General features: G+C 60.1%; 6 protein-coding genes across 6 annotated transcripts; 3 read left to right on the top strand and 3 right to left on the bottom strand.

Annotated features, from left to right (window-relative positions):
• Nucleotides 1–381: 381 nt before the first annotated feature.
• SCHCODRAFT_02580342 (uncharacterized protein) lies at nt 382–2,860 on the top strand (the record flags this gene model as incomplete). The annotated part of the gene is made up of 5 exons (XM_050343907.1): nt 382–1,344; nt 1,390–1,748; nt 1,806–1,924; nt 1,977–2,140; nt 2,198–2,860. The coding sequence occupies 5 exons, from the start codon at nt 382–384 to the stop codon at nt 2,858–2,860; spliced, it is 2,268 nt and encodes a 755-aa protein (XP_050199504.1).
• Nucleotides 2,861–3,289: 429 nt separating this feature from the next.
• Nucleotides 3,290–5,862, top strand: SCHCODRAFT_02543900 (uncharacterized protein; the record flags this gene model as incomplete). Its single annotated transcript, XM_003031042.2, has 4 exons — nt 3,290–4,641; nt 4,693–4,808; nt 4,861–5,021; nt 5,077–5,862. 4 exons carry the CDS (start codon nt 3,290–3,292, stop codon nt 5,716–5,718), a joined length of 2,271 nt encoding a protein of 756 aa, XP_003031088.1. The 3' UTR covers nt 5,719–5,862.
• Nucleotides 5,863–5,882: 20 nt separating this feature from the next.
• Nucleotides 5,883–8,501, bottom strand: SCHCODRAFT_02580338 (uncharacterized protein). The gene is made up of 4 exons (XM_050343906.1): nt 8,303–8,501; nt 7,343–8,242; nt 7,171–7,281; nt 5,883–7,014 (listed from the first exon to the last, which is right to left on the bottom strand). Exons 1-4 carry the CDS (start codon nt 8,458–8,460, stop codon nt 6,060–6,062), a joined length of 2,124 nt encoding a protein of 707 aa, XP_050199503.1. The 5' UTR covers nt 8,461–8,501; the 3' UTR covers nt 5,883–6,059.
• Nucleotides 8,502–8,590: 89 nt separating this feature from the next.
• On the top strand, nt 8,591–9,308 carry SCHCODRAFT_02628069 (uncharacterized protein). The gene is made up of 4 exons (XM_003031043.3): nt 8,591–8,630; nt 8,684–8,732; nt 8,783–8,889; nt 8,946–9,308. Exons 1-4 carry the CDS (start codon nt 8,628–8,630, stop codon nt 9,036–9,038), a joined length of 252 nt encoding a protein of 83 aa, XP_003031089.1. The 5' UTR covers nt 8,591–8,627; the 3' UTR covers nt 9,039–9,308.
• A 770-nt stretch (nt 9,309–10,078) lies between these two features.
• SCHCODRAFT_02310144 (uncharacterized protein) lies at nt 10,079–11,356 on the bottom strand. The gene is made up of 4 exons (XM_050342334.1): nt 11,301–11,356; nt 10,690–11,216; nt 10,290–10,634; nt 10,079–10,183 (listed from the first exon to the last, which is right to left on the bottom strand). Coding segments are annotated over exons 1-3 (870 nt in total). The 5' UTR covers nt 11,302–11,356; the 3' UTR covers nt 10,079–10,183; nt 10,290–10,292.
• Nucleotides 11,357–11,561: 205 nt separating this feature from the next.
• SCHCODRAFT_02628062 (uncharacterized protein) lies at nt 11,562–15,810 on the bottom strand. Its single transcript, XM_003031443.3, has 8 exons — nt 15,446–15,810; nt 15,253–15,392; nt 15,084–15,204; nt 14,893–15,036; nt 14,808–14,842; nt 14,343–14,760; nt 13,243–14,290; nt 11,562–13,180 (listed from the first exon to the last, which is right to left on the bottom strand). The coding sequence occupies exons 1-8, from the start codon at nt 15,596–15,598 to the stop codon at nt 11,841–11,843; spliced, it is 3,399 nt and encodes a 1,132-aa protein (XP_003031489.2). The 5' UTR covers nt 15,599–15,810; the 3' UTR covers nt 11,562–11,840.
• Between the last annotated feature and the right edge of the window lie 441 nt (nt 15,811–16,251).

Here is a 16,251-nt window from a genome sequence, read left to right as displayed (position 1 = left end):
TTCAGCGGTGCCCTTCGTCGGCTGCGACGAGAATGTTTCCGATAGCGTGGAAATAGTGTGCACAGGTCTTTGTCGGTGTTGCCATGTTTGACTTGCGATTAGCAGGTTGGCAAGTATTCTTTGCGCACGACTCATTCCTCTTAAGCGCGGCGGTAATTTTGGTGAGGGTTCTTGAGCTCTGGCGTGACGTCTGTAAGTGTGCGGCGGCGGTTCCTGCGGTTATCCCATGCAACTTTAGGCAGCGACTGCGCAAGCGGATATAAGACCGTGTCGAGAGCGATGCTCTGTCAGGGGAAAGATGCGAGTGAGTGTAACTGACCTTGAGAAGAGACGGGACGTCGATTCATCTGCAAGTTGGCGCAGCCCGCTCTTTCTGTCTAAATGGGCCAACACCACGAGGCAGTCACGATCACGATCACGTGGACAAGGCCGCAGCGGATGGCCCGAACCCCCACCGAGACAAAGCGACGACCATCGTGGCAATTCTGCCTTGACCACTTCCTATCATCAACTGCACTTCAGACACCGTCTTCAGCCTACACTGCACAGGACATTAGCGGCGGCCAGCCCCATACAGACCACATCCACTCACCCAACATAAACGCCACTCCCAGGACAATGCCAAATCGCATTGCAATCGACAAAAAGCTCCAAAGCACACTCCTGTGCAACGTCCAGGACCTTGTACAGCACGTCTTCCCGAGTGACGTCTGCAAGATGTCGCTAATGGATCTGGCCGACGATCTGGTGAAGACGCACCACGACGCAAGCGCCAAACGCTGGCGCCTCTGGCCGCGCGGCGACATGCCATTCGCCGAAAAGACCGCCAGCTTCCTCAATCGCCTCGCCAAAGGCATCAGGGCGTCCTGGAGAAGGCACGGCGTCGACATGACCAACCTCCCCGTCCGCTTCTGGCACGGTAACACCGACTTCGAAGGCTTGATCGGCGAGTCTCGCGCCCCGCCGACCCTCGTCCTCTGGGATACCGCAAGACCATTCTTCTGGGGCCACGCGCTGGCCATCGGCTCGGCCGTAGAGGGCCTCGACGATCCCAACGTCTATCACCCACTGCAGGGCATCGCTGACGCCGCGGGCCCGCTCATGTCGCTGCAGCCAACGCGCCTGTACAAGCTGGCACTTGACATGCACAGCGATGCCAGGCGTGGAGAGATGTTGCGCCTGATAGCCTTCGATCGCGCAGGGCTCGTGCTCTCGGAGAGCTTCCCCCTCCACGACCCCCGCTTCGCCCCGTACATCGTCCGCATCGTCGCGGGCATGATGTTCGCGCCGCACCATCGGCTGGGGTGGGACGCGACCATCTACCTTCGCGACGACAAGTTGTTCGTGCGCATGAAGCACGTCGACTGGACCCTGGCGCCGCGCGTCGAGGCGGAAGCGGGCGTCAAAGACGCTGCGGAATACATCGACGGCGAGGAGGACGATGCTGGCACCGAATTCGAGATCCTCGAACGTACAACGCGCGATCCACCTCCCAAGCTACACCAGAAAGCGACGACATGCTATCGAGTGCGCGGGCCCGATGAGCGAGACTATGCCTTGAGAGGGGCCTGGGACGAGTCCTGCGACCCTCACGGCTACCAGAACGAGCTCAGGACTGCTAAGCTCCTTGGTCACGTCGAGGGCGTCGCGGATATCGTCGCTAGCGGCGTCGTGAGACAGAACGGTAGATTGCAAACGACGGATGGATTGCGAAGCTGCCTTCAGGAAGATGACACGGATTTCGACAAGTGCGTTCGGCTGTCCTCTGGAGGTGACCGTGTTGTAGCTGACGATCGTGTCACCAGGTTCGTCAAGTCCACCTGGCGGACGCACCACCGCGCGCTTCTCTTTCCATTCTGCGAGGACTTGTCCCTATTCAGGAATAGAGGGGAGTTACTGCATGTTCTCTGCGATGGCGTTGCAGGTGTGCCCTCCGTGTCGATGTCCAGCAACGCTTGCTGACAAGCGTGCCACAGCCATAGGGCGGTTGGAGAAAAGGAGGATACTGCACTGTGATATCTCCTGTAACAACGTCAGGATATGGAGACCGCCCTCCGGCCGCGTCCGCGGCATGCTGATCGACTTGGAGAAGGCGTGCACACTGAACGCGAAGGGGGAGAACTCCGACCAGATCTTGACGGTGCGTCCATGAGTTTGCCAACTCTCAAGATCGATGCTGATAGCATCGCTCTCGCAGGGTACCGTCATCTTCTTCTCCGTCGGCGTCTTGCAGAAAGCAGTCCGCGGCGTGAAGGACGACCTCGAGTCACTCGTCTACGTCCTCATCTACATCTGCACGATATACGAGGGCCCTGGCGGCGTCGCGCGCAGGGATAAGTCCTGGAGGGACTTCGCCATCAGCTGCTGGGACAAGACCAGCGCCGAGCACGTCGAGCACAAGATGGCGCTGCGCCGGAACGAGGAGGGCGCGATTGACGGCGTCCTCAAAGATTTTACACCGTACTTCGCGAGCTTCAAGCCGCTGGTGCGAAGATTGTTGCTGAAGATGGGCGAGGTCGGTACGAAGGGGCTGACGTGTCAGATGCTTTTTGGCATTCTGGACGGGGCGCGGCAGGTGCTTGAGACGCCAGTGGATGCCGGGGCCGACCCGGAGACGCCCAAGGAGAGCGTGACGAGCGAGACGACCTTGTGCAGCCCGGTGGACACGGTCGAGGAGAAGGAGCTGGAGGACAACAAGGAGAACGAGGTCCCCATCATCAAACTCCTCGAAGGCGTGCACGGACGGCGACGCAAGCGATCCAGGGTTGAGTCCAGCGATGAAAATCTGCCCGGAGAGGTGGAAGAGCACAAACCGAAGCGCGCACGGGTCTTGCGGGATATTCGGGACGAGGATGCTTAGCTGTAAATTATGGCTGAATTATTTGTGTCGTGTTCTTCATCTTTTTTCGTGAATTTCACGCTTGTGCAGCCTCCGCGCAAGCTGCTGCATGCTCCCCAAATTCTTTGACCTCAATTGGTCGCATTCAACAGTGACGCGTCCAGTGCGATGCGATCACGTGAGCGCCACGCTCCGTCGCGCAGCCCAATTTGCGAGCGAGGACCGATAACCACGTGCGACCACCGGTCACTCTGCCTTGATCCCGTCCATCGTCAACCACATCCTAGCACATACACTTCGGCTGCAAAGCCGCCACAGATCAGCCATTGCACGACACACATACACAAAGCCACTCACCACCAGCGACAAACACCGCACGCCACTGATCGACACACGCCACTCGCCACTGCACACGACACAAAACCATTGACGACGACAAAAGCATCACCGATGTGGCTCAAGGTCCAAGAGAAAGTCAAAGCCTCGATGCTCAGCAACGTCCCCGGCGCCCTCGACTGGGTCTTCCGCGATGACAGCGAGCAGGAGCCTTTGGTGACCCCGGAGATCGTCGAGAGCTTCGTAGAGACGCACTTCGACGAGGTCGAGGGCCGCTGGCGTTTCTGGCCAACCGAGCCCGACGTGCCCTTCGACCCCGAAGTGCCATCCGACTCCGACGTGCCCTCTGCCCCCGACGTACCCCCCAACCCCGACACGCCCTCCGACAACCAGGTCGCCGCCTCCTCCACGCAGGCCGCCTCCGTCCCCTCCCCCAAACAGCCCACCCCCACCCCTTTCAACCAACAGATCGCCGCCTTCCTCAATGCCTTCGCGGACGAGCTGCGCGTCATCTGGGTCACCTTCGGCATCGATACCTCCAAACTCCCCAAGCGCGTCTGGCGCGCATGCGCCGCGGTAGATGAGAACCTGCATAAGGACGCCGCGGTAGATGAGATCCTGTCCAAGGACGCCGCCTTCGAGGAGATCCTGCCCGCGGACGCCAACGCCTCGCCCGATCTCGCCCTCTGGGAGGAGGGAAAGGAGGGCGATTGGGCCACCGCGGCGGCGATCGGATGGACAACGGAGCAGGCGGGCGACGAAGAGGCCTATTCTCCCCTCCAGGGCATCGCGGACGCTGCGGGGCTGCTCATGGGCCTGCAGCCCGCACGCGGGTACGGCCTGGGGCTCATCGCGAGCCGCACACCAGGCGCGCCCAGATATTCAGAAACCCTCCAGCTCGTCACCTTCGACCGCGCGGGGATCCAGACCGCCGCCCGCATCCCCATCCACGACGCCTCGTCCGCCGAAACACTCGTCCGCCTGCTCACGGGCCTCGCGTTCGGCACGCGCCGGCGGCAGGGGTGGGATACGTCGCGGTACTGGCGGGATGGGAAGGAGTACGTGCGCATTAGGGGCGTCGACTGGGAGGCCGTCGCGCGCGCGCGGCGGGAGGCGGGCGAAGTCGGTGTCGAGGTGTACGTCGACAAGGAAGGGCACCCAGACGGAGTGGAGTTCGAGATCCTGCCACGGTCGTCGGGCATGCCAGCTCCGGAGCTGCACCAGGTCGCCACGGCGTGCTGGCCGGTGCGCGGGCCCGACGGCATCACATACGCGCTCCGCGAGTCCTGGGACGAGGAGGATAGCAGGTTCGGATACAAGCACGAGTGCGAGATCGTTGCGCGGCTGGGGCATGTGGAGGGGGTGGTGGATGTGGTCGCGAGCGAGGTAGTGGAGGTGGACGGGACGACGCATTCGACGATGATACCGCGCCTGGGGATCGAGCACACGCACAAGGACTTCGACAAGTGCGTAGTTGAGTGGGGATGCGTGTTGGCGATGCTGATAACGGCACACAGGCTCCCGCTCGGTACCCGCACGCACCACCGGGTGCTGATGTTTCCCTTCGCGGACGATGTGACCAGCGTCAAGAGTCCGTTGGAGCTCCTGCACGTTCTGTGCGATGCCGTCCTAGGTTCGTCTGCTCTGCCGATGTTGTCGAGTGGAAGGCTGATGAACTTCAACAGCCCTCCAGCGCATGAAGGCGGGGCGCGTGATGCACTGTGACATCTCGGCCAACAACGTCAGGCTCTGGCGCCCGCCAACTGGCCGCGTTCGCGGGATGTTGATCGACTTAGAGAAGAGCTGTGTCCTCGACGAGGACGGCTTTGTCGACGAACTCCTGATGGTGCGTCGCCGCATTGAACGTCCACCTGTAGAACGCGCAGCTAACCCATCCACAGGGCACCGTCGTCTTCATGTCCCTCAACGTCCTCGAGAGCAAGCTGCGCACCCCCGCGGACGACCTCGAGTCCATCGTGTACCTCCTGATCTACATCTGCACGGCGTGCGACGGCCCCCGCGGCTGGCGGCACCCGGACTCGCACGCTGCCATCGCGTGCTGGGCGGACATCTCCAAGGAGCACATCCAGCACAAAAAAGATTTGCGGGCGGCGGAGGACGGGGTCATCGACCGCGTCGTAAACGATATGACGGAGTTCTTCGCGGACCTGGAGCCGTTGGTGTGGGAGCTTTTGCACAAAATGGCGAAGGTCGGGGCGAAGGGGCTGAAGCACAGCGACTTGTTTGGAGTCCTGGACGAGGCTCGGCAGGAGCTCATCCGGAAGGAGGAGGAGGAGGAGGAGAAGGAGCGGAAGTTAGCCGAGCAGCAGGAGAAGGACAATCAAGTCAAGGCGGCGATCGGGAAGGAGGATACGTCGGCGGCAGAGGGCAAGGAGAACGTTGCTTGTCCCGTAAGGAAGCCCGCGGGGACCCCTGCACGCCCCAAACGGCCTAGGATGAGCTCATACGAGGAGCTTTACGGGAAGGAGCACTCACCGAAGCGCGCTCGTGTCTTGGGCAACGTCGCGCAGAACGCCGCCTAATGTAGTTTCTTGCTGTACTTTGCATCGTGTAAAGTGTGGTGTATCATTTTCTTGTCCTCGTCATCGTGATCGACGTCGACCAAAGGTCTCGGATGCGACGGATGCGACGAGCACAACGGGGAGCACAACGGCGAGAAGGAAGCTCCTACAAACAATGCAAAATAACGCGCAACGCGCCCGCCCGCATGCGAAATGATATTCCCAGGCGTTCGTAGCGATGCATTCAATTACTGTAGCGCGTCCTGTGGGTATGTATGTACAGTCGTGAATACTGGTCAATACAAGAGGCGAGGGATACGCAAAGGAGAGCCGGATATCGTAGCAGACTCCCTCTCTTCACTTTACTGATCCCCAACTTCGTCCTCGAACCTCGCGAACACCACCGCTCCCAATGCTCTTACTTCCCTACCCCCTAGCACACCGTCTACCAACTGGTTCGGCAGCCCGGTCAACGCGAGCGCACTCCAGCGCGCCAGGCCAGGAAGTAGCGCAGCGAGGCGGAGGCGGGGCTCGGCGTCGTCTTCAGGACAAGGGATGGATTCAGCCTTTGCCGCGCTTTCACCCCCTGCGTAAGCTCCTTCCGCACGCCCCCTCCCCCCTTCCTCCCCCGTATTCCGCCCCCCAAACACACTATCCTCAAGCCCGGACACCAACATCTCCGTCCCCCGATCGAGACACGCCTCGAGCACATACGCGAAGTCGGGCGACAGCACCGTCCGCCGCGTCTCCTCGAGAAGCGCGCTGAAGGCGGGGTCGGCGAGGTGGGGGTGGGGTGCGTGGGTTGGGGGGTGTTGAGGATGGATTGTGGTCTGTTGAGGATGGGTCTTGGTCTGTTGAGGAGGAATTGAGGGTCGTTGAGGGTGACCCGAGGCTTGCTGTTGTGATTGAGATGCAGGTTGGGAGGACGGCGGAGGCGGTGAGGGATGCGAGTGCAGGGCTGCATGCTGAGGGTGAACGGCTGATGCAGCAGGTTGTTGAGGATTCGGTGATTGTTGTGGAGGCGAGGGCCGTGGTGGCGAACCCTCGACCGGAGGGTAAGGCTGTGGCGGATAGTTCGGCGGCGATGATGGTCTTGAGGATAGAGATGCGTCGTAGGAATCGCCCCTCGGAACGTATGAATCGTCCCTTGGAACATACGGTTCCTGTTGCCTCTTCCTATACATTTCTGCCTCCACATCGTAGCCCTCGTCGTCCTCGGAAGGCAGCTCAAACGATTCTTCCGTGAGCCCAAAGCCGCCCTGCGTGAGCACGTGCTGCGTGGTTTCTGGTGTGGAGGGGAGGAGGGTGGAAAGGAAGCTGAGGGGTGGGTCAGCAAGTGGCAGGATGAGGAATAGCAATAGCAAGTGGTGCAATAAAGGTTCGCGAGTGATGGGGAAGGTAACGCAGAGGTGGCAAGAGTGAAAGAATGATAGCATGTTCGGGATTCCAAGCTCGAGAAAGCAAGCTACTCACTCTACCCGCCTCTCCGTCCCTTCGAAGGTCACTTCGTACTCGACTCTTCTCCGCACGTCGCAGACCAGACGGTGCACGTCTGCCACGGAAAGCTTAGTCTTCAGGGAAACCCTAAAAGTCCCATCATCAGTACAGAGCTCCCATTGTAGTAGCGTCTAATGAGCCCACTCACCCATCAAAGACCTCCTCCACACCCCTCCTTACCCTCTCACCTACATCCTTCCACCCGACGTGCAAAATCCACCAAGCCATCGTCAGAAACATGCTTTCCGCCTCCTCGCTGATCGCATCCTCCCCGCCCACCTCCGTGTCGCCCAGCAGTTCGCCCATCAGATCGTCGAAACCTCCACCACCTCCGCCTGTTGCTCCGCGCAGTAACAAGCTTGACAACGATAATTCGCGCTCGAGGCGGTCGCGCACTTCCTCCTCGCGTGCGGCGCGCCGGACGGAGGCGACGTATTTCGCGCGCGCGAGGAGGGTGAGCTGGAGCGAGGTGAGGAGAGAGAGGAGCGTGATCGCGTAGAGGGTGGTCAGGGTGCGCGTGAGGGTGAGCAACTTGAGGGAATGCCACAGTTCGGTCTTGGATTGGGAGGCAGTGGAGGTGGGTGATGTGGAAGAGGAGGAAGCAGGTTCAGGCACTGAGGATGCGGCGGAGGTCGTGCTCAGGAAGCTCTCGGACTGGAGGGGACCCGCAAATAAACGTGCATCCCGACGCGTTGAGAAAGGAGGAGGCAAACGCACCATCCGCGACCGCCGATCCGCTGAGGGAGAGCGCGCACCGAAGGAGGAGCCCTCGCCCACCCAGGACGAGCTTTGCGCGGAGTACACGGACGACTCCCCCGCCTCGCTTCTTGCGTCGACCTCCTGCACCATCTCCGCGCTGCTGCTCGCGGTCGACGCGGTGTAAGGGTTAGACACCGCGCTCGGATCCCTGCGCCGTCGTGATCTCTGCAATTCGCGCGTGAGCGCTTCGACGTCCATCCCCGTGAGGATTTGGTCCGCGAGTGTGGGGAGGAGCGCCATAACGGTGTACGAGACGTCTTCCTGGTTCTGGCGGAAGCGGCGTCGGAGGCTGCAGTAGGACGATACAGATGTAAGGCGCGATATTCAGCGAGAAATACCCCACACGCACCTCTCCTCCGCGGCGCGCTGCTGCTCGAGGCGCGTCTTCACCTCCTCGAGGCGCTCGCCGACGTATCCGCGCACGAGATACGTGCCCCCCACAATTGCCGCAGCCTTCGCCAGCCCCCCGCGCCTGTCGTACACATATTTCTTCACCGAGTCCAGCATGGGAGCAGACGCCAAGGGTAGGATAGAGTTCACCGCATTCGCCAGCCAGCAGCCCGGAAACACATGCGCCCCGCCCCGGCTCCCGGGCCATGCGGACCGGAAAGTGCTCGCGTGCGCGCTTAGTCAGCCCGAACTCCCTCTTGCACCCGACGTCGACGACTGAAATCATGGTGCGCGTGTTGGCGACGATGGCGGGGACGACAAGGAGCTCATGATTGACCAGGGCGGCGGCGGACAGTACCCATACCCGAAATACGTTTGGTCCCCGACGGGTGCGTCGCGCGCGAATCCCTGCCCGAACTATCACTGACAGTGCATGCAGGCGGCTGGTGGGGACGGCCCGCGGCCTGGAAAGCCAACACGGCCGTTCTCGGCGTCGCCATGCTCGGGGCAGCATACCTCGTCGGCCTCGCTGGTGAGGCGCGCGCGGTGAGTGCTGCGTCGCGCGTGTGGGGTAGCCTGCTAAACCTGGCCGATCACTCCAGGAGCGCCCCTTCATAGATGCGCAGAGAGAAATCAACAAGCGGGCGCAGGCGATCAAGGCGAAGGCAGAAGCGGAAGCTCAAGCAGCGTCATGATCCTGGCCTTCATCCCATCTATCTAGACTCTGAATGCAATACTTCCTGCATCATCCGCCGTCCCGGCCCTTCCTCGTGTGTGCCACGGTCTCCGCAGAGGTGCACGAGTCATGGATTGCTCTCTCCGAGTGTCTGTGATTCGCAAAATTTGAATCAAGTACTGTAACTCGCTAGCAGTTGTGCCCAAAGCCTCAAGGGCGACTGATATGCGCGGTCTTCCAACTCGGCTACTTTCGATACACATAGGTATAGTCTTTAGGCACGATACGACGCCTTGCTGTCGGAGCTATTGGCTTCAAGACCTCCACTCGTCCTCCCAGCACCGATCGCGATCGAATTTCGCAGCAGTGGGTATCCCCAGAATGCCTCGCATCTACATATATAACAGGTATGTAAACAGCGCTATATAAAGTAGACAACCTTTCAACGATAGCTAGACACTACAGAACAATCTGCAAGCGACAACACGAACAAATAGAAAGCAGGGGTACTTATGTGTCGTGAGGACGTTGGTCATGGCGAGATCCACGTCTCGTGATTGCCCTCCAATTCTCAAAGGTTTTGCCTTGAAATCCAGTCTCCGCCCTCACCCAACCCTCCGCAGCCTTTCCCGACACCTAAGCGTCCCCTTGCTGAAAGCGCAAGCGCTGAACGCATCCCAAGCGCGTCGCCACCAATCGCGGGCGTCATCTCTTGCAGGTCGGGCGTAAAGTACAACGCTCATCCCCAGCCTGGCCTCCGCGCGCTCGTGTGCCATGCCAGTCCTCGTGTGCCATGCCAGTGCACTGGGAGCCGGAAAGAGATGCATGGAGGAGGGAGGACGCGATGTCGAGGCGTGTGGTTTGGTCGATTCAGATATAGTATCACGTCGCAATACCCGAGCTCCAAAGAGGGCAAGACCATCATATAACGCAAGACCATCATATAACACATGACATGAGATGCGGACAATTAGACATATCGACGGACGGTAGAAAAGATGAGAGAGAGATTAAGAAAGATGAGAGAGAAATTAAGAAAGGCGCGAACAGGAGACAAAGAGTCGACAAACAGAAGACAACGAGATGACGAACAGAAAACCACGAGAGAGGTGGCGTTGTGTGGCCGCATCTACGCCTCAAACGTCTTGAGCTCCGCCGGAAGACCTTTCAGATAGTCAACCTCCTGACAAGGTGCAGAGAGCGAGAGCAAGAGAGTGAGAGAGCGAGAGCGAGAGAGCGAGAGCGAGAGACACGACAGAGATATACTCACCAATCATGTTGCTCTGGTATTTGACCAGTGACGCGGCCGCCTGACCCAGTGCTGCCGCTTGTGTCGATTGTGTCGACCTGAGGCAGATGACGGACTGGCAGATGTGCCTGATGAAGCCGGCACAGTGCCATCTCGAAGAACGAAATTGGCAGAAAGCATGACGCGCCGAAATCTATCGCGACGATCTTCTTGTCTTCGCCGCTTACCATGAAGTTCTCGCGGTTGGTATCCGAGAGGCAGAGGCGCAGGCCGTGTTCCTGGACCTCGGGAACGAGGTTGACACGTGCTTTCTTCGACTGGTGCCGTAGAATCTGGTTTAGACATAGCAATCAGCCAGAAAGACGACTATGGTCAACGGTATAGGAGGAGAGGGTGGTGGGATAAGAAGCGAACAACGCACACCATTGATGTGAGCAGTGAGGAGCTCGACCGTAGGGTACGTTACGGGCGACTTGCGGTCAATAAAGAAGTCGTGGCAGATCGGACCTCCACCGATGGGGCCAGGGCTGCGCTGGTCCGCCGGTGCAGGGATCGTGATGAGGAAAGAGACGGCGGTGGCAATAGCCTGAGCGTCTGATCTGGTGCAGACACTGCCGTCGACAAAGTCCATTACGATATAGCCCCTGCCTCCATCTTGGAAAAAGCGATAGACCGCAGGGACACGGACTGGAGCGTCGCCTCTGTTGCGGCTCACCACCTGAGCGACATAGTGCTGGGTCCGCGCCTCGGATAATGAGACGTCGCCGAACTTGACCCAGACGGGAGGGCCGACTGGATTGGCAACCTTGACGCCACGGATGTGGGCGCGGTGATCTGCACGAAGGCTGGCAACGATTGCCTCTCGACACTGCCTTACGATGGACTTGTCGTCCGGCAGGGCCGGGTTGGACCCGTCGACAGTGTCGAAATCTGTACCAACGATAGACACTACAGTAAACAAAAGAAATAGTCTTGTGAGTTCACGGCCGGGAAGTATGGTTTCCGGAGCAGATCAAGAAAAGAATGGCGTACTCTAGTGATGAGGAGGAACAAAACGACGTTCGTCGTGGGCTTGGTCGATAGTGAGCAAGAGGTGGTCGATCTGTCAATCGGGGGCGTCAATCTGGTCACGCGCGGTCACATGTTGCATACGTCACAGCGCATTCTATCATTATGGTAACTTAGCTCCTTCAAGCCTTTCAGCGATGTCGAGTGCGCCCGTCCGGGACATCTTCAAGTTCAACCTCAAGGTCAGGAGTCGTGCCACTCCGTCTGACAAACCAGACTGATCTTCACCGAACAAGTTGCACTCGAGTCTCGTAGTGTCCCCAGAACCCGCACATCTATATAACAGGTACGCAACATTTCTATATAACACACAACCGCTAAACGATAGCTAGATAATTTACAGAGCAATGTACAAGTGACAACGCGAATAAGTAGAAAGCAGGGGTATGCGTCGTGAGGTCGTTAGTCGCGGCGAGGTCAAGCCTTTCTGAGCGTCCAGATTTCCCTTTGGCCGTCATCTCTGGTTTTTACCTTCATTCCCGATTCCCAGTCCAGCCCTCCTTCTCAACGTTCCAATCCAACCCTCCGCAACCTCTCCCGACACCTCGCTGCCCCATGGTGTAACCCGCAAGCGCTGAACGCGTCCCATGCGCGCTGCCACCAATGCCGGGCGTCGTCCCTTGACGACTGAGCCCAAAGCACATCCCCCATCTCTAGCATGGCCTCCGCGCGTTCGTGCGCCATGCCTGTCCACTCGAAGCCAGAGAGGGATGCGAGGAGGAGGGACGATGCGGTGTCGAGACGCTCGGAATGTCCAATGTCCAGCGTATACTCGGCAGGGTCGTCACGGCACCACACGCTCGCCAGCCTCCTCAGCGCCGCGCATACCCAGCGCATGTTGCATTCCAGAAAGCCGGCTGCGAGGGAGAGGATGCAGTGGGTGTGCGCGGTGGCGAGAGACGGCTGGGCATCGGCGGTGGCTGGCATCCGAGCCGTACCCCGAAGCGTAGGAATCCCTGAGAGCACCATTTCCCCTAGCAATGCATGCACCTCTGCCCACATCGCACGGTGCTCCAGGCATTGCAGCAGGAGCTGCCGCCCATGCTCCGTCTCCTCCGCCGACCGAGCAGTGCGCACAACCAGCTGAGCACCAACCACTTTGCACGCCAGCGCCCCGCGCTCGTTTCCTTCGCGTACACATACCGCGTACGCCTTCGCCAGCTCCTTCGCAGCCCCCTCCGCATCCGGGATACCCGTGCACGCCGACGCCACCTTCACCAAGACCACCCTTGCATGCGCTCTCGCCACCCGCGCCCTGCGACTCCCGTTGCGCCTGCCCAACACCCTGCTCGCGACTCGCTTAGCCTCGTCAAAATGACCGCATCCTAGCAGTATTTCCGCCAGCTGACACCTCTCCTCCACCGGGTCTGCGCCGAGCGCCATGAGCCGCTTAACGACCCCTCTGCTGATTTTCAAGGCCGCTTTCCCGTCTCCGATGAGGAATTTGACCCAGGCGACGCGCGCGAGCGCCCGCGCCTCCAAAACGACGTTCTGTGAGAAGGGGGCGACATGGAGGGCAGCGAGGAGGGAGGAGAGGGCGAGGTGGGGCCGTCGCTGGTGGATGCGGATGGTAGCAAGGATTTGAAAGGCGTGGAATTCGGCGTTGGAGTCGTAGCCCTCGTGGGCTAGCGGAATAGCGTCAAGGGCGTGACTGGCGGCACGAGAGAGGTAGTCGGCGTGTTCACCGGGTGTCGGGCGAGGAGGGACAGTGCGCGAAGGCGGACGGGCATTTTGGGGCGTAGGCGGACGAGAAAGGGGCGGCGGCTGGGGTGTACGCGAGCTGCTGCCAATTGATGCTGCCGCAGCATCGCAGATACGCTCAGCGAGACGTATGTGGCACAAAGCTGGGTAGCGGTTGTCAGGTCCAGCCCGGCGCCCACAGATGATGTCAGGAATGTGGACGCACCTTCACAGCTTGGCATCTCCTCTTCCCTCGCAATCTCCATCGCTCGCAGTACGGCGTCGCCTTCGCCCCGAACGACCCTCGATAGACATAACAAGTAGCGGACGTGCAACCTCGGATTCCCCTCGTCTTCGACGGCGCGTCTAACGGTGTCGTTCGTGATGAAGTCTGACACTCGCCAACCCGTCGCGGCGCCGATGTACGCAGTGTCGATGGCGCACCCGACGGCTTCTTCAACCACCTCCGCCTCCTCCATTGCGTGCAGCGCCAGGTGCCGTGCGCCCAAGAGCAGCTCGCCAATCCGCAACAGCGTGTCGCCCATGGGCAGCCAATCCGCATATCGCACCAGCGACGGCAGATCGAATGTCGACAGTGCGATCGGCTCGACCTCGACTTCGGGCCTCGCCGCCATGATATGCGCGCGCACTGTCGGTGGCACAACGAGGTGATCACCCTCTCTTCGCGCGAAGCCCATATGCACAAGCTTTGCCTCTCGAGCGCGCAGGTACACCATGTCGGGCAAGTAGTCTGTGTTCCCATTCAAACTGGCGTCGTAGCATGCGTCCGGCGCGTACCCAGACCATGTCCTTGGCTTCGCTGTCTCGTACACTGGCAACTCCTCTGCGACGCGATGCGAAAGGCCCGTGGGGAGAAGACTCGCTAGTTCAAGGAGGATCAGTGGGTAGTCGGCCTTCCGCCTCCGCAAGCGCGGGTCGGGCATGGGGTTCGTATAGTGCAGGCTCCTGATGGCGAATGCGATGATGACGTCCAGTGCGGGTGCAGCATCGATATGCTCGCGTCGGGCGCGTGCGCGCCATCGGTCCATGCAGCGACTGAAGCCCTCATAGGACGCCGACGTCGCGAGGAGCGTCAGCCCCATTACATGTCCATCGCAGAGGCCGAATAACTCTTGCACCTGGTCAGGGGTAAGCAAAGGCGCCTTCCATCTGCATAACTGCTCAGCCTCGCGCAGGCTGAGGTTCCCTAGCGGCGGCAGGAGCGGCGTCGTCCACGGTATATTGCGCGGTCTCCGAGGCCCGCGCAGCGTCACCTGCGCATGCGTGAGCACGAATGTCCCTCGCTACCGAGAGCAAGCGACTCACGATCAAGCTCAAGCCCTGCGTTCGGCAGCAGCGTGAGAGGAAACTCTCGAGGGAGAGAGTGTGCCGCGGGCTCGTCGTTAGTCCGTCGAGGCCGTCGAGCACGAGGAGCGCAGGCCGCGGCAGCAGGCGTCGCCAACGGCCGCGCCGCATGCAACCTAGCTGCGCGCAGATCATTGTGACTACGTCGTCGACGCTGCGCGCATCGTCGCATGCAACGTAGAAGCGGCGGTAGGCATACCTTTCGACGACCTGCGGGTCACGAAGCAACGTCCTCACGAAGGTCGTCTTGCCCACACCTGCTGAACCAAGCACGCAGTGGTATACAGGGCCGGTGCTCCGTGCAATGCTTCTGGCAATGTGCTCTCGGGGTCGTAATCGGTCTAGCGTGTGAGCGGGGACGCTGGGCAAGAGGTACTCGCTGTTGAGTGGCGTCAGATCAAGCTAAGCGCCGGTTAGCCGACGCACCATCGTTTAGCGAGCAGGGCCTCGTCCGTGACTTTCTGTAGGTTAGTGTCACTTCGGACGTGTGAGAATGATCGGTGAGACGCACGTCAACTATAGTGATCTGGCGACTCGATTCTGGTCTGCGGTTCTTGACAATGTTCACCAAGTCCTCAGCTGTCTGTTGAATGCGCTTTTGGCACTCTTCGAGGCTCCCTAGCCGCCTATCGTCCAGAGTCTCTTCGGCTTCTGTCTTCCAGGGCCATGAGATGGGTTCAGGGCTTAGACTTGATCTTTTACCTCCGAAATGATGTCGGCGACGAGGTACTTGCAATCCGACCACTCGAGGATTCTGTCATCGTCAAGCGCCTGTGCTCCCGGCAAGAACTCCCGTAACTTTGCGTATACAGACTCTACCGCGCTGCCAAGTATCAGCGAGAACAAGTCTTCGAGTAGGATCGGCGCTCACCTAACCACCCGTGTGAGCAACTGTAATTCCGACGGCGTGAGCGCAACTTCCGCCGTTCGAATTATATCCAAAAGATTTCCCAGAACAATCAAGAGGGCCTCCGCTATCTGGACACGAGCGTCGTGCGTCGCGCGCACAAGCTGTCGACTCGCCAGTCAGCGTACCCTCGTCGAAGAGTGTGGCGCGCGCTTACCGGGATGCTGTCAAACGACCATTGTGCCACCCGTGCAATCGTCGCAAGATACGGTAGATCGCTGATGTCCTCTACAACCTGCGTCGGCACGCACACGCGCCGCCCAAAGTCGAGCAATGCCTGGAGGTCGTTCTCCGCGCCATGGTCGGACATGGAGGTGCGAATCAAGCAGGCGCCCCCGCGGCTGATGTCACAATATTTAAGCGCGCCCTCTCTTCTCGCGCTCACCTGGGAAAGCGCCGCGCTCGATATGGGTCATCCACAGCCCGGGATCCGCGAATGAGAGTCAGCGAACGCCTGGGGAGCACGAGTGACAGGAAGAAGAGCAATATACTGGGACGGCGTCCGGAGCCGGGCATCAGCCAGGGTCCGTATATCAGTGCTCGCCCCGGACTGACTCCTGGGCCGGGAGGTGAGTCAGGCGCAGTTACCGTGATTTCGCACCTCTGTTCTCACAAGTGCCCCCTCGACACCCTAGAGCCTCTACACATAGCAGGATGTCGCCACAGCGTCGGCGAAGACTCAGGTCAGTGCTGCTTCCATCTATAGGCTGCTGTATAGTCGACTGTTAAGGCAGCTTCAAGGGCGCCTAACAGGTCTCGAACTACATCGGGCAAAACACGATAGGCGATGGCCGCGAGCGATAGCCGCCGAGCGGAGGTCCGAGATGGCAAACGCCCGTGCACCTCGTCCACGGCTCGCGGTTAGCCGCCCGTCGAGGAACGCACTTGCCTACGGCAAAAACGACGCTGGCGGCTGATGCAGATGGCGGCCCGCGGGGGGTCTGCAGCGGTCCCTGTCCTCGG

This window comes from Schizophyllum commune (genome assembly GCF_000143185.2).
Source record: "Schizophyllum commune H4-8 unplaced genomic scaffold SCHCOscaffold_7, whole genome shotgun sequence".
Taxonomy (NCBI): Eukaryota; Fungi; Basidiomycota; class Agaricomycetes; order Agaricales; family Schizophyllaceae; genus Schizophyllum; species Schizophyllum commune.
This window is presented reverse-complemented; position numbering and strand designations above follow the sequence as displayed.

Coding starts and splice junctions, on each gene's coding strand:
- SCHCODRAFT_02628069 (XM_003031043.3), top strand. Junction 8,733..8,782: donor ATACGTTTGGTCCCCGACGG/GTGCGTCGCGCG, acceptor CAGTGCATGCAG/GCGGCTGGTGGGGACGGCCC. Junction 8,890..8,945: donor TCGCTGGTGAGGCGCGCGCG/GTGAGTGCTGCG, acceptor CGATCACTCCAG/GAGCGCCCCTTCATAGATGC.
- SCHCODRAFT_02580338 (XM_050343906.1), bottom strand. CDS start 8,460: ATGCTGGACTCGGTGAAGAAATATGTGTACGACAGGCGCGGGGGGCTG. Junction 8,243..8,302: donor CAGCGCGCCGCGGAGGAGAG/GTGCGTGTGGGG, acceptor GTCCTACTGCAG/CCTCCGACGCCGCTTCCGCC. Junction 7,282..7,342: donor GTGGAGGAGGTCTTTGATGG/GTGAGTGGGCTC, acceptor TGGGACTTTTAG/GGTTTCCCTGAAGACTAAGC.
- SCHCODRAFT_02310144 (XM_050342334.1), bottom strand. Junction 10,635..10,689: donor TCACTGCTCACATCAATGGT/GTGCGTTGTTCG, acceptor CGTTGACCATAG/TCGTCTTTCTGGCTGATTGC.
- SCHCODRAFT_02628062 (XM_003031443.3), bottom strand. CDS start 15,598: ATGTCCGACCATGGCGCGGAGAACGACCTCCAGGCATTGCTCGACTTT. Junction 15,205..15,252: donor TTGCTCACACGGGTGGTTAG/GTGAGCGCCGAT, acceptor GATACTTGGCAG/CGCGGTAGAGTCTGTATACG. Junction 13,181..13,242: donor GGAGATGCCAAGCTGTGAAG/GTGCGTCCACAT, acceptor ACCGCTACCCAG/CTTTGTGCCACATACGTCTC.